Genomic DNA, 14,590 nt, shown 5'->3' with positions numbered 1-14,590 from the left:
GGAGGGTGATTCCTACAGAAGTAAATAATTTGAAAATTGATGTGACTTGGAGAAGAATTCTCGGGAGAAATAAACCTATGTGCATAACATGTAGTTATAACCTATACCAATACCTTATTCACACTTGTATTGTTTTATTTATTTATATAAAGTTTGTGTTATGTCTTAAAAAAGGTAAAATCTTGTATCGGTTCCAAGAAAGTGTTCAAATGTTTAGTTAAATATTTATGGTCTTCAACTGGATTGTAACACTGGAGGCTTTGGTTCAATGGTATAACATGTATTATAGGTTGCCAAGGTTCATTTTGGAGAAAGAAATTCGACCAAATAGAATATTGAGGCCAATTGTTTATTGATTGAATTAACACAAGCTGTAGTCACTCTAATTGTAGCTTTGGATGGTATTTCCAAGATAAGCAGTCAAACAATGGCAGATGACTACAAATTCAATATTTTTGAATCAGATGCATCAAAATAATGCAAATTACCATCAGGAATAAAAATAAATATGATCTAATTGAAAATAATTGCAGTAAATAGGAATCAGTACAAACAAAATCTAACTGATAATTTGAAAATTTCTGAAACACAAAGAAGTTCATTAACAGATACGAAGCCAGGAGGCTCGGGGCAATGCTGAAAAACTTTGAGTAACAACATGGATTTGGGGAGCATCTTTAAAGGAAACGTGGAGATGCAGATGGTTCTGGGCAGAATATTCAGCAAGTCTAACCTAAGTAGATCAAAGGCATAAAATGTCTGTTAGATCAGGAAATTATAGGTAGGTGAGCCTGACATCAGTGGTAGAGAAATTATTAGTGAGGGAAATTGTTACAGAAGATTCTTACAGACAGGATTTGTTCACATTTGGAAAAGATGCACTTATTAGGGATAATCAGCATGGCTTTGTGTAGGGGAGGCCTTGTATCACAAATTTGATTGAGTTTTTTGAGGAAGTGACAAAGGCGATTGATGAGGAAAGAGCAGTGAATGTTGTTTACATGGACTTTACTAAAGTATTTGACAAGTTCCCTCATGATAGACTGGTCCAGAAGATTAAGTGGGATCCACAGTGAGTTGGTAAGTTGGAAACAAAATTGGATTCATCATAGCAGACAGAAGGTATTTGATTGGATTAGATTAGATTACCTACAGTGTGGAAACAGGCCCTTTGGCCCAACAAGTTCACACCGAACCTCTGAACAGTAACCCACCCACTCTGACTAATGCACCAAACTCTATGGGCAATTTAGCATGGCCAATTCACCTAACCGTCACATCTTTTGGATTGTGGGAGGAAACCAGAGCACCTAGAAAAAACCCACACAGACATAGGGAGAACGTGCAAACTCCACATAGACAGTCCCCAAGGGTAGAATAGAACGTAATCCCTAGCGCTGTGAGCCATCGTGCCGTATTTGTTGAGGGGCATTTTTCTGACTGGAAGTCCGTGACCAGTGGTGTTCTTCAAGGATCAGCACTGGGACCTCTGTGAGCAGCCAGAAGTTGGCACTAATGACATAGCTGAAAATGTGTTGCTGGAAAAACATTTTCAGCTTTGATCTCCAGCATCTGCAGTCCTCACTTTCTCCTCGAAGATTTTAACCTACTAATGACATAGCCAGGAAAAAGTATGACAATCTAAAAAATGAATTCAGGGAGTTAGGTTGGAAGCTAAAAAGCAGGTTGAGCAGAGTAGTAACCACCAGTGCCACACGCTTGTGAGGAGAGGAACACGGAGCAAGTGCAGCTAAACAGGGCTGGCTTCAGATATTTGGATCATTGGGGCATCTTTTAAAAAGAATGGGGGGGGGTAAAAGAGTAGGGGGAGTAGCATTGTTAATTAGAAAGTGAATCATAGCTGCAGAAAAAAAGGTTGTTGAGGAGGGTTTGTGTACTGAGTCAGTATGGGTGGAAGTCAGTAATAGCAAAGGAGCAGTAACTTTATTGGGTGTTTAGATCTTGGAAAGGTGCAGATGTAACAAAGTTGTTGTTATGGGTGATGTCAACTTCCCCAATATTGATTGGAACTTCCTTAGTGCAGATGGTCTGGATGGAGCTGATTTTTTCCAGGACTGATTCCTGACTCAACATATAGATAGGCCAACTAGGGAGGCAACAAACCAGGCCAGGTGTCAGATCTTTCGGTGGGAGAGCATTTCGATACAGTAACAACAACTACCTTTACCATAGCCACGGAGAGGAATACAAACAAACAGTATGGGAAGTTATTTAATTGGGACAGGGAAATTATACTGCTATTAGAGAGGAGCTGTGGAGTATACATTGGAACAATATTCTATGGGAAAGGCACAACAGAAATGTGGAGGCTGTTAAAGGATGAAGGAGCCTTGGTTGACAACAGCAGAGGAGCTTCTCGTCAAAAGGAAGAAGGACGCTTACTTAAGGTTAAGGAAGCAAGGATCTATCATAGCTTTACAGGATTACAGGGTAGCTAGGAAAGAACTCAAAAATGGACTGAGGAGAGCTAGGAGAGGGCACGAAAAAGCCATGGTAGGAATAATTAGGGAAAACCCAAAGGCATTCTACATGTATGTGAGGAATCAGAGAATAATCAGAATAATCAATGACCTGGAGGAGGGGCCTAGAAGGTTGGGTGAGCAAGTTTGCGGATGATACGAAAGTCGGTCGAGTTGTTAACAGTGAGGAAGAATGAGGCAGGTTACAGCGGGATATAGATAAGCTGCAGAGCTGGGCAGAAAGGTGGCAAATGGAGTTCAATGTAGGTAAGTGTGAAGTGATTCACTTTGGTAAGAGTAATAACAAGATGGGGTACTGGGCTAATGGTCGGTTACTTGGTAGTGTGGATGAGCAGAGGGATCTTGGTGTCCATGTACACAGATCTCTGAAAGTTGCCACCCAGGTAAATAGTGCTTTGAAGAAGGCATATGGCGTACTGGCTTTTATTAGTAGAGGAATTGAGTTCGAAGTCCTGAGGTCATGTTGCAGTTGTATAAGACTCTGGTGCGGCTGCATCTAGAGTATTGTGTGCAGTTTTCGTCGCCATACTATAGGAAGGATGTGGAGGCACTGGAACGGGTGCAGAGGAGGTTTACCAGGATGTTGCCTAGTATGGTAGGAAGATCGTATGAGGAAAGGCTGAGGCACTTGGGGCTGTTTTCATTGGAGAAAAGAAGGTTTAGGGATGACTTGATAGAGGTGTACAAGATGATTAGGGGTTTAGATAGGGTTGACCATGAGAACCTTTTTCCACATATGGAGTCAGCTATTACAAGGTGGCATAGCTTTGAATTAAGGGGTGGTAGGCATAGGACAGATGTTAGGGGTAGATTCTTTACTCAGCGAGTCGTGAGTTCATGGAATGCCCTGCCAGTAGCGGTGGTGGACTCTCCCTCTTTATGGGCATTTAAACGGGCATTGGATAGGCACATGGAGGATAGTGGGCTAGGAACGGCGCAACATCGAGGGCCAAAGGGCCTGTACTGCGCTGTATTTTTCTATGTTCTATGTTCTAATAGGGCTGATCAAGCATAGTGGAGGGAACTTGTGCCTGGAGTCTGAAGAGATAAGAGAAGTTCTAAATGAGTTTTTGCTTCAGTATTCACTGGAAAGAGATGCCTCGTTGATAGTGAGAACATCGTCGACCAGATTTATAGGCTTGAACAGATGGATATTAAAGAAGTAGATCGACTGGAAATTCTGGGAAGCATCAAGATGGATAAGTCGCCAGGGCCAGACCAGATATATCCAAGGTTACTGCAGGAAGGGGGGAATGAGATTGCTGGGCCTCTAGAGATGATTTTTGCATCCTTAATCTCCACAGGAGTATTACCGGCTGCTTGGAGGGAGGTGAATGCTGTTCCTTTGTTCAAGAAAGGGAATAGGGAAATCTCTGGGAAGTACACGCCAGTCAGTCTTACATGCGTGGTAAGGAAGGTACTGGAAAGGATACTGAGATATAGGATTTATGACAATTTGGAAAAACATAGTTTGATTAAAGATAGTGACTATGGCTATGTGAGGGGCAGGTCATGCCTCACAAGCCTTATTGAGTTCTTTGAGGATGAGACAAGACAAGTTGACGCATGTCGAGCAGTGGATTTGGTGTGTATGGATTTCAATAAGGCAGTTGATAAGGTTCCCCATGGTAGGCTCATTCAAAAAGTTAGGAGGTACAGGATACAGACAAACTTGGCTGTCTAGATACAGAATTGGCTGGCAGAAAGAAGACAACGAGTGATAGTGGATGGAAAGTATTTCACCTGGAGCTCAGTGACCAGTGGTGACCAGTGGGATCTGTTCTTGGGCCTCTGCTCTTTGAAGTTTTTACAAATGAATTGGATGAAGAAAGCGGAAGTTTGCCGATGACACAAAGGTTGGTGGTGGTGTAGATAGTGTCGCAGGTAACAACATGACATGGACAGGAAGCAAGAGCTGGGCTGAAAAGTGGCAGATGGAGTTCAAGCTGGATAAACGCATAGTAATTCATCTTGGAAAGTCGAATTTGAATGCTGAATACAGGGTTAAAGACAGGATTCTTGGCAGTGTGCAGGAACAGTTGCCACCCAAGGTGATAGGGTTAGTAAGAAGGTATATGGTGCTTTGGCTTTCATTAACAGGGTGATTGAGTATAAGAGCCACGAGGTTTTACTGCAATTCTATTAAACCTTAGTTAGACCACATTTGCAATATTGTGTCCAGTTCTGGTTGCCTCATTATAGGAAGGATGTAGATGCTTTAGAGAGGGTGCAGAGGAAATTTACCAGGATACTGCCCGGATTAGAGGGCTTGTCTTATGAAGAGAGGTGGACTGAGCTTGGGCTTTTCACACTGGAGATAGGAAGGAAGAGAGGTGACTTGATAGAGGTATACAAGGTAATGAGAGGCATGAATAGAGTTGATGGCTAGAGACTTTTCCCCAGAGCAGAAATGGCTATCATGAGGGGTCATAATTTTAAGGCGATTGGAGGAAGGTATAGGGGAGATGTCAGAGGTAGATTCAGAGGTACACAGAGAGTGGTGGGTGCATGGAATGCACTGCCAGCGGTGGTAGTAGAGTCAGAGACATTAGGGACACTTAAGCAATTGCTGGACAAGCACACGGACATCAGTAAATTGAGGGGAGTGTAGATTAGGTTGATCTTAGATTAAGATAAATGTTCACCACAATATTGTGGGCAGAAGGGCCTGTATTGTTCTATGTTCTATGTTTGTAAGATTTGGATGAAAATTGGTGGAGTTATGGATAGTAAACAAGTTTGTCAAAGGATACAGCAGGTTTTTTTCTAAATTCATTTTTGTGGGATGTGGGCATCGCTGACTAGCCAGCATTTACTGCCTATCCCGAGTTGCCCTTGAGAAGGTAGTGGTAGGCTGGCTTCTGGAACTGCTGCAGTCCACCTGCTGTGGTCTGACCCACAATGCCATTACGGGGGAGTTTCTGGATTTTGATCCAGCAACAGTGGAGAAACAGGAGGATGGTGGGTGGCTTGGAAGGGAACTTGAAGGTGGTGGTGGTGTTCCCATATATCTGCTGTCCTTGTCTTTCTAGATGGAAGTAGTTGTGGCTTTGGAAGGTGCTGTCTGAGGATCTTTGGTGAATTTCTGCAATGCGTCAGATAGATAGCACTCACTGCTGCTTCAGAGAGTTGGTGGTGGAAGGAGTGGATGTTTGTGGATGCAGTGCAAATCAAACGGGTTGCTTTGTCCTGGATGGTGTTGTTGGGCTGCACTCATCCAGTCAAGTGGGGAGTATTCCACCACACTCCTGACACAGGGAATAGTCCATCTTCCATAGTGACACCGGCAACATCACCCACATTTGGACTGATTTCTGGATCGGTGTCACCTCATGCTCCCATAAGGAGTTTGAACAGTTCATCAACTGCACAAACATTTTCCACCCTGAAGTTAAGTTCACCTGGACTATCTCTCTCCCCTTCCTGGACCTCTCCGTCTCTATCTCCAGTGACTGACTCAACACACACATCTGTTTCAAACCCACTAACTCCCACAGCTATCCTGAGTATACCTCCTCTCACACCCTCCATTAAAAACACAATCCCTTGCTCCCAATTCCTCCACCTCCGCCATATGTGGTCCCATGAGGAGCAATTCCACTCCAGGACATTCCAGATGGTCTCTTATTTCAAGGACCTTCATTTCACCTCCCATGTGATCAACAATGTCCTTCAGCCCACCTCTGCCACTTTCCACACATCCGCCCTGAACTCCACCCTTCCAACCGTAACAAGGATAGAACCTCCTCACCTCCCAGCCTACTAATCTCCGGATACCATGCCCCCCACTAACCCATCCTCCACACCTGGCACCTTCTCTTGCCACCGCACAAGGTATAAAACCTGCATCCACACCTCCTGCACATCCACCCACCTCATCTACTGTGTCAGTTGCTCTCAATGTGGTCTCCTCTACATTGGGAGACAGGACGCCAACTTGCAGAGCAGTTCAGGAAACATCTCTGGGACACACAACAACCTCATTGCCCTGTGGCCAACCATTTCAACTCCCCCTTTCACTCCTCCAAGGATATGCAAGTTCTGAGCCTCCTCCACCACCAAATCAAAGCCACCCGCCAATTGGCAGAAGAATGCCTCATCTTCCACCTTGGGACATTTCAACCACATGGCATCAACATCAACTTCTCGAGTTTCCAAATATCCCCTCCCCCTACTTCATCCCATATCCAACCCTTCTCACTTTCTCCTAAGTACTGATCTGGCAATACAGGTGGAAACGGTGGTAAAGAAGGCAGATGCCTGCATGCATTTGTTGGTGGAGGCATTGAGTAGACAAGTTGGCAAGTCATGCTGCATCTGTATTAAACTTTAGTTAAGACACATTTGGAGTACTGTGTGCAGTTCTGGTCACCAAGGTACAGGAAGGATGTGAAAGCGTTTGAGAGAATGCTGGAGAGGTTTACCAGAATATTGCCTGGATTGGAGTTTATTAATTATAACAAGGCGACGGAAAAACTTGGACTTAATTAAGTTGAGCTGTGGAGGCTGAGTGATGATCTGATAGAATTATATAAAATCTCAAGAGGTATCGATACAGTCTTATTCTCAGGGTGGAAATGTCAAATATTAGGAGGCATTGGTTTAAGGTGAGAGGGGCAACTTTAAAGGAGAGGTGAGAGGCAAGTGTTTTACAAAAAGGGTGGTAAGTGTCTGGAATCCGCTGACAGGGGATGTGGTAGACATTATCAGCGCAGACATGGTGGGCAGGAAGTCCTGTTTCTGTTATATAACGTTCTATGTTGTAACAGAGTTTAGGGAAGAAGAGGTCTGAAGGAAGTCTCTGGGGCTAGACCATATCTTTAAAGTTAAAGTTCTGTTTGACTATGTAGGAGAGGAACCACATTTTATACAGTTTCATTCAGCCAAACAAGGAAAGGTTTGTTGCTAAATGCTACGGAGTCCAACAATGATGAAAGACCACAGTGATGTCATTTGTGACTTTGGCTAGCTCTGTTATGTTTGTCAGAATTAAGAGATTAGAAACAGAGGCAACGCGAGAAGGTTGATAAAGAAGAATGAGGTTGACAGTCTTTTTGAGAAACAAATGAAAACCTAGGTCGGTAAATCAACAGCAGTTCGGGAATTGAAGAGTGGAAAGCATGAAATGGAAAATTTATGAGTTTGAGAGTAAGATTGCAAAGCTCTTGACAGCAGGGAAAGATGGAAGGATATCTTATTTTCCACGGGTGAAAACTTAAAGTAGTGGTATGGAAGGAGACAAGTAAGTTATCAGAGATGGTCTCGTATTCTTACTATCTGGAAAAAGATGCCAAGGCAAAGTATCGGTTTCTGCCAGAGGTCACCAGCATCACAAATACCAGTCTTCAACAAATTTGATTCACTCCACACGGTATCAGGAAAAGTTTGGAGGCATTGGACACTGCAAAGACTATGGGTCCCGACAAAATTCTGGCCATAGTACTGAAAACATTTGTTCCAGAACTTGCCATACCCCAAACCAAGTTGTTCCAGCTATAACATTGACATTTACTCAATAATATGGAAAATTGCTCAGATATGTCTTATACATAAAAATCAGGACAAATCCAACCTGGCCATTACTGACTCATCAGTCTACTCTTGATCAATGAAATGAGGAATAGCTTGCCTCCTTTACCACAGTACTATTTATCGATGCCCAACTACCCAGCACTAATATATACTTATTAATATTGTCACCTTATCAAATACTTTTTTAAAAATCTATTATAATGGATAGACTGAACTGGAGGATTTTTGAGCCAGTTTTGACCAACAGCCATGGAAGGTGTCATCAACAGTCCTGCTGAGCAATAACTTGCGCAGTGATGCCCAGTTTGGGTTCCTCCAGGGTCATTCAGTTGCTAACCTCATCACATCCTCAATTCAAACATGGATAAAAGAGCTGAGGTGAGGTGAGACTGACAACCCTCAAAGTCCAGGCCACATTTGAGCGAATGTGACATCAAGAAGCCTTAGCAAAACTGGAATCAAGGAGGGTTTCCGCCTCTACCATTACAGGCAGTGAATTACAGATTCCCATCATACTCTGGGTAAGTAATACTTTTCCTCACATCCCGTATGAACCCCCTGCTCCTTTCCTAAACTATGCCTCCTGCATTACTCCCTCCACCAGAGGGAAGGTTTCTTCCTATCTACCCTCATAATTTTATACAACTCAATCATGTCCCCCCTTAGTCTCGTCTGTTCCAAGGAAAACCATCTCAGACTATCCAATCTCTCCTCATAATTAAAACTCTCCAGCTTAAGTAACATCTAGTAAATGGCAGCACGGTGGCTCAGTGGTTAGCACTACTGCCTCATAGCGCCAGGGTCCCAGGTTTGATTCCAGCCTTGGGCTGTCTGTGTGGAGGTTGCACCTTATCTGAGTGGGTTTCCTCCAGGTACTCCTGTTTCCTCCCACATTCCAAAGGTGTGCAGGTTAGGTGAATTGGCCATGCTAGATTGTCCATGTGTGCATTGGTGGGTTACTCTTCGGAGAGTCAGTGTGGACTTGTTGGGCCGAAGGGCCTGTTTCCACACTGTTAGGGAATCTAATCTAAATCTCTAATATTTTGCACAGTACCAGAATAATACCTCTGTTCTTGAACTCCATGCCTTAGATAATAAAGGGAAATATACCATAGACCTTCTGAAGCACTTTATCTACCTGTCCCACTACAATAAGCAGAAATCATCAAAACAAACAGACTAAACTGCATAACAAATTAACCTGACTTTATGCATCCACCCGAAGATGTGCGAGTGTAGCTTGAGTAGAGAAATCACATCCTATTTTGCACATGCTATACAAGCTAGGCTTCCAAAAACATCATCTGTGATTAGAAACAATGAAATGAGGATTAGCTTGCCTCCTTTACCACAGTACCATTTATCGATGCCCAACTACTCAGCACTAATATATACTAACTAATATTGTCACCTTATCAAATACTTTTTTTAAATCTATTATAATGGTTAGACTGAACTGGAGTGTTGACCAACAGCCATACTGTTCCCAAATGTTACCTTTTTGTACTAATGTCATTTTAGGATCTAACCAACATTTATTCTGAATAAGAATCATATCAGACAGTAAACATTAACTGTTTCTCTTTCCGAGCTGCTGTCAGAGCTGCTGAGTTTTTCCAGCACTGTTTTTATTTCAGATTTCCAGCAACTGCAATGCTTTGGTTTTATTTTTAATTACTTTTCAGATTCATGATGTTATTGATGCCCTCCCCAAGGATATTGTAGGTTAATCTACAGTGCATGGACTGCAACTGCAATAGTTCAAGAAGGCAGCTCACCACCTCCTTCTAAAGGGAAACTAGAGATGGGTTTTAAATGCTGTCCAGTCAGCAGCACCCCAAGCCCCATGAGTGAATGAAAACAAAATATTGATAAATATTGGCTAAGTATTTTAAATATACTATTAATTTGAAACAAATATCTATCAAATTGTTTGTTTCATTTGGTCAATATGCTGGTCTCCCTAACAACATTACGGATATACCTACACCAAATGGACAATGGTGGTTCAAAAAAGCAGTTCACCATCACCAAGGGCACTAGGGATGGGCAACAAATACTGCCCCAGCTAGTGATGTTCACATTCCTTGAATGAATAATAAAAAACTAGAATAGCTAAAATGAAAATTAGTGGTGTTGTTGATAGTGAGGAGTATGGTCTCAAGCTACAATCTGATATTGATCAACTGATAAATTGGACAGAGAAATTGCAGATGAAATTTAATCCTGATAAGTGTGAGGTATTTTGGGAGGTATAATAAAGGAAGGATTTACACAATAGATATTAGGTCTTTTGGGAGTAAGGAGGAACAAATCGATAGATACCTGAAGTTGTCAAAGGTCGAGAGGGTGGTGAAGAAGGCATGCTAGATCCTTGCCTTCATTAGCAATGGCATTGAGTATAGGAGCAGGGAATTATTCTTGCAACTTTATAAGACATTGGTTAGGCCACAAATGGAACATTGTGTGTAGTTCTGGTCACTGCACTTTCGGAAGGTTGTGATTGCACTGGAGAGGACGGGTGATTCACCAGAATATTGCCTAGGTTGGAAAGTCTTAGTTATGAGGAGAGGCTAGATATGCCTTTGGATGAGCACTTAAAATGCCAGGAATAAGTATAGTTTGAAGTTTGCTGGTCAGCATAGACATGTTGGGCCAAAGGGCTATTTCTATGCTTTATGACTCTATAAATCTAATTACATAATTAATGGTCAGGTCGTCGTTCTCTGCAAATTGCATTATCTGCTTGCAAACAAGTATAAACAACTTTTCCCAAAGATTTTGCCTCTATATTCTAGAAAATGCCAGGTGTATATAGATTCATACCAATGGATCGTTAGATTTAACAACATCATCTCAAACTGTTTGCACATATTTTTAGTTTAATTAATGATGATAACAAAGCTGTTTCAACTATTTGAGCAGGTTTACCAGAGAATGCTTGTGGCTTGAATCCGAGTACCATCCTACCTTGCATCAAGAAAACGAGAGCGTAGGATCATGACCGCTTCACATGTGCTCTGTTTTAGCTGCATCTGGATGGTGCTGAATTTTCGGTGGATAATAGAAACCATACGCTCAATCTCCTTTGGTGAAATAGGTCTGGTCCGACTCTGTTCGCGAAGCAAGTTCATAACATGTGTGGTAAATTCACTACATGCCTGTAAATACAACACACCAGGATTTGATTATGCATCAACAAGGGATTCATAAGATGAAATACAAGAATGGGTGCTAACTACCTCATTTTTAATTTATCTGCATCTATTAATCAGTTGGTGTGGGAAATTCTGAGTACTTAGGGTTCAGGTACTCTCTGTGTGATAGATTATGCTTCAACTGATATTGCAGTAGAAAGTACTGCACCAGTCTTTATGCTTAAGACTGAATCCTTCATATGATTGTGTTTATCCTATATTTTTGCCATTAGGAAGTTCTTCAATACCCACCATCACTTGCTTTCAAGCACCCAGTATGTTGTTAGAAAACATCTCCCTAATATTTTATCTCTCTCCTTAATTTAATGTGATTTTCATGTTTTATGCAGAATTTTGAACAGCTATGTTTTCAAGTAATCCAGTAAATGTATTTGTAACACTCTTGAAACTGTCGAAAGTTCAAATGGGAGTATGTTAAAAAAAAAACAGAGTTACAAAGTGAAGCAGTCATCATTGGTATAGTCTGATGGCAAAAGGGAGATTTCTACAATCTGGAATATGAATAATGATACAAGAATCTAGTGATTGCTCCTTTCCCTGTAGACAAAATGTTACTTTTCTTGGATTTTGGATTGGCTTGTGCCATTATAATATAACTTTTTATTGCACAACAACAAGAAGAATACCCATATATAGGTACTCAAAAGAATTAAAATGAAAAAAGGTTGACATAAAGTACATGCAGAAATGTGTTTTTTTAATGATAGATGTAAGGATGAGGCAAACTTTCTCTAATCTACACTGTATTCTGTAAAATGGGAAAACTCTACTAGATCAATTTAACTTTAGATACCAGTGGCTGTTTATGCACAATCAAAAGAGTGCTGTTTAAAATAAATATGCCATTTGGCTTTTGTTACAATTAAGGAGCACATCATATGTCACCTTACAGAAGTTAAGTAGGAGCTAGTTGCAGATCAATTGACTGAAGTGGTTTACTGTCTGACAGTTAATCAACCCGAGCATTTATTTCAGTTCTGAAGAAGTCATATTCAACTCAAAATGTTAACTGTTTCTCTCTCCATAGATGCTGCCAGACTGCAGAATATTTTCAGCATTTTCCGTTTATATTTTATATTGAACTCCTTTCTTTGTTTGAATTGATTTTAATAACAGAGAATGGAGTTGTTTGAGAAACGCAGACATGAAGTTTGAAATGGAGTAAATCTGATAGATTTTAGATGTTGGGCTACATAAACTTTCACATTATTTGATAATGTAGCTCATACCTGCTCATATTTCTCCAGCTCCGAGTGGTAAATCTGCCGAATTTGTGTCAGTTTGGCTCTGTAGTCGGAATGCTCAATGGAATTATCATTTGGTGAACCACCCGATGCTGCTGCCGCCGCTGCAGCTGCCGCTGATCCTCCACCTTTCTCAGGCCCAGACACACCTTCAGCCAACAGCATATTATCCAGTCTCATCAGCTGTGGGTCTGGAGGCTCTTCTTCTTGTACACCTCGGATGCTTAGCACTGTGTACAGCAGAAACAGATGGTATAGGAAACATCGGTAAGAAAAGCACTAAGGAGAAAAAAGTACTTTTGCCTCTGGTAGTAGTTGCCAAGGCTTAACATAGTATATTGCTATTTAGGACATTTAGTACATCATTGTCTTTGTTTTTTTTCTAGACTCAACTACTCCAACACACTCATGACTGGTTTCACAAATTCTATCTTCAGTAAACGTGAGGTCATCCAAAACTCTGCTGAACTTGTCTCAATTTGCAGCATTTTATTATGTTATGAATGTGTTAACCTACACTGGCTGCCGGTCAAACAGTATCTTTATTTTAATATTCTCCCATTTGCTTTCAAATTCCTCCATAGCCTTGGTCCTCTCTACCTCTGTGTTTTCTTCCAACACCACTGAGATATATGTACTGCTCTAATTGTGGTCGCTTGTGCATTCGCAATCTTAATTGATACATGCTTGGTGGTGCCATCAGCTTCCTTGTCCTAACCTTTGGAATTTCCTCCCTTTATGTCTTAAAACCCAACTCTTAGTTCAAGCTTTTGGCTATTTGTCCAAATAATATGCTTAATGTTATTTGGAGTTATACCTTATATTATAGCATTCCTATGAAGTACCCTTGGAATAAATGAATAAGCGCTTTTGAAATGGTCTAGTCTTACACTTGTATTGCCAGAAGTTTGGGTCTTGCTGATCATGAATGTGGTATTCCAGATTCTGGAGTAGAGTGGTGCTGGAAAAGCATAGCAGTTCAGGCAGCATCCGAGGAGCAGGAAAATCCAACGTTTCGGGCAAAAGCCCTTCATCAGGAATACAGGCAGAGTGCTCTGGTTTCCAGCATCTGCAGTCATTGTTATTACCCTGTGGTATTCCAGAGTTAACATCTGCAGTGGAGCTACTGCACACGTCTACCAACCAAATCATTTCAAAAGTCAATATTCAGTTTATAATTTAAAGTGTGATATTGACATTTACCATTTTTACTTCATTAAAATTTTAATATTTCTTCAAAATCCATACCATAATTAAATTGCAATATTGAAGTTTCACAAATGCCTTTAAAATAATGAAAACTAATTTTCTCAATATCAATAATCTGTTAAAAAGATTCTTGTTATTGATACCTGATTAACTGATCCAAAGTTAAAAAGACTTCAATTTTTCAAAAACACATTCATTTTTCAGTTATGATCGAGAGAAATCAGCAATCAATGCAACACAGTAAAATTAGAACATTGAAGAGGAACGTATTTCACAAATATTATTTTGTGCAATATTATTACTTTCTATGTTAATATTTTAATATGGGAGGAGAAAGTGAGGTCTGCAGATGCTGGAGATCAAAGCTGAAAATGTGTTGCTGGAACAGCGCAGCAGGTCAGGCAGCATCCAGGGGACAAGAGAATCGACATTTCGGGCATAAGTCCTTCTTCAGGAATGAGGAGAGTGTGTCCAGCAGGCTAAGATAAAAGGTAGGGAGGAGGGACTTGGGGGAGGGGCGTCGGAAATGCGATAGGTGGAAAGAGGTCAAGGTGAGGGTGATAGGTCAGACTGGGGTGGGGGCAGAGAGGTCAGGAAGAAGATTGCAGGGTAGGAAGGCGGTGCTGAGTTCGATGGATTTGACTGAGACAAGGTGGGGGGAGGTGAAATGAGGAAACTGGTGAAATCCGAGTTTATCCCTTGTGGTTGGAGGGTTCCTATGTGGAAGATGAGGCGCTCTTCCTCCAACCGTCGTGTTGTTGTGGTCTGGCGATGGAGGAGTCCAAAGACCTGCATATCCTTGGTGGAGTGGGAGGGGGAGTTGAAGTGTTGAGCCACAGGGTGGTTGGGTTGGTTGGTCCGGGTGTCCCAGAGGTGTTCTCTGAAA

The 14,590-nt window shown here is 41.5% G+C and overlaps 1 protein-coding gene across 7 annotated transcripts in view; it reads right to left on the bottom strand.

The window, feature by feature from the left end:
* Positions 1-14,590, bottom strand: part of LOC122552150 (pre-B-cell leukemia transcription factor 3-like) — a 593,793-nt gene that overhangs the window by 146,533 nt on the left and 432,670 nt on the right. For all 7 annotated transcript variants that reach the window (XM_043694653.1, XM_043694652.1, XM_043694655.1 and 4 more), the window contains 2 exons: positions 12,481-12,725; positions 11,004-11,194 (listed from right to left, as the gene is read on the bottom strand). In XM_043694653.1, coding sequence (XP_043550588.1) covers positions 11,004-11,194; positions 12,481-12,725 — 436 coding nt within the window. The remainder of the gene's footprint in view (positions 1-11,003; positions 11,195-12,480; positions 12,726-14,590) is intronic.

The sequence above is a fragment of the Chiloscyllium plagiosum genome, chromosome 8 (assembly GCF_004010195.1).
Source record: "Chiloscyllium plagiosum isolate BGI_BamShark_2017 chromosome 8, ASM401019v2, whole genome shotgun sequence".
NCBI lineage: Eukaryota > Metazoa > Chordata > Chondrichthyes > Orectolobiformes > Hemiscylliidae > Chiloscyllium > Chiloscyllium plagiosum.
The sequence above is the reverse complement of the archived record's forward strand: the minus strand, read 5'-3'. Positions and strand labels throughout refer to the sequence as shown.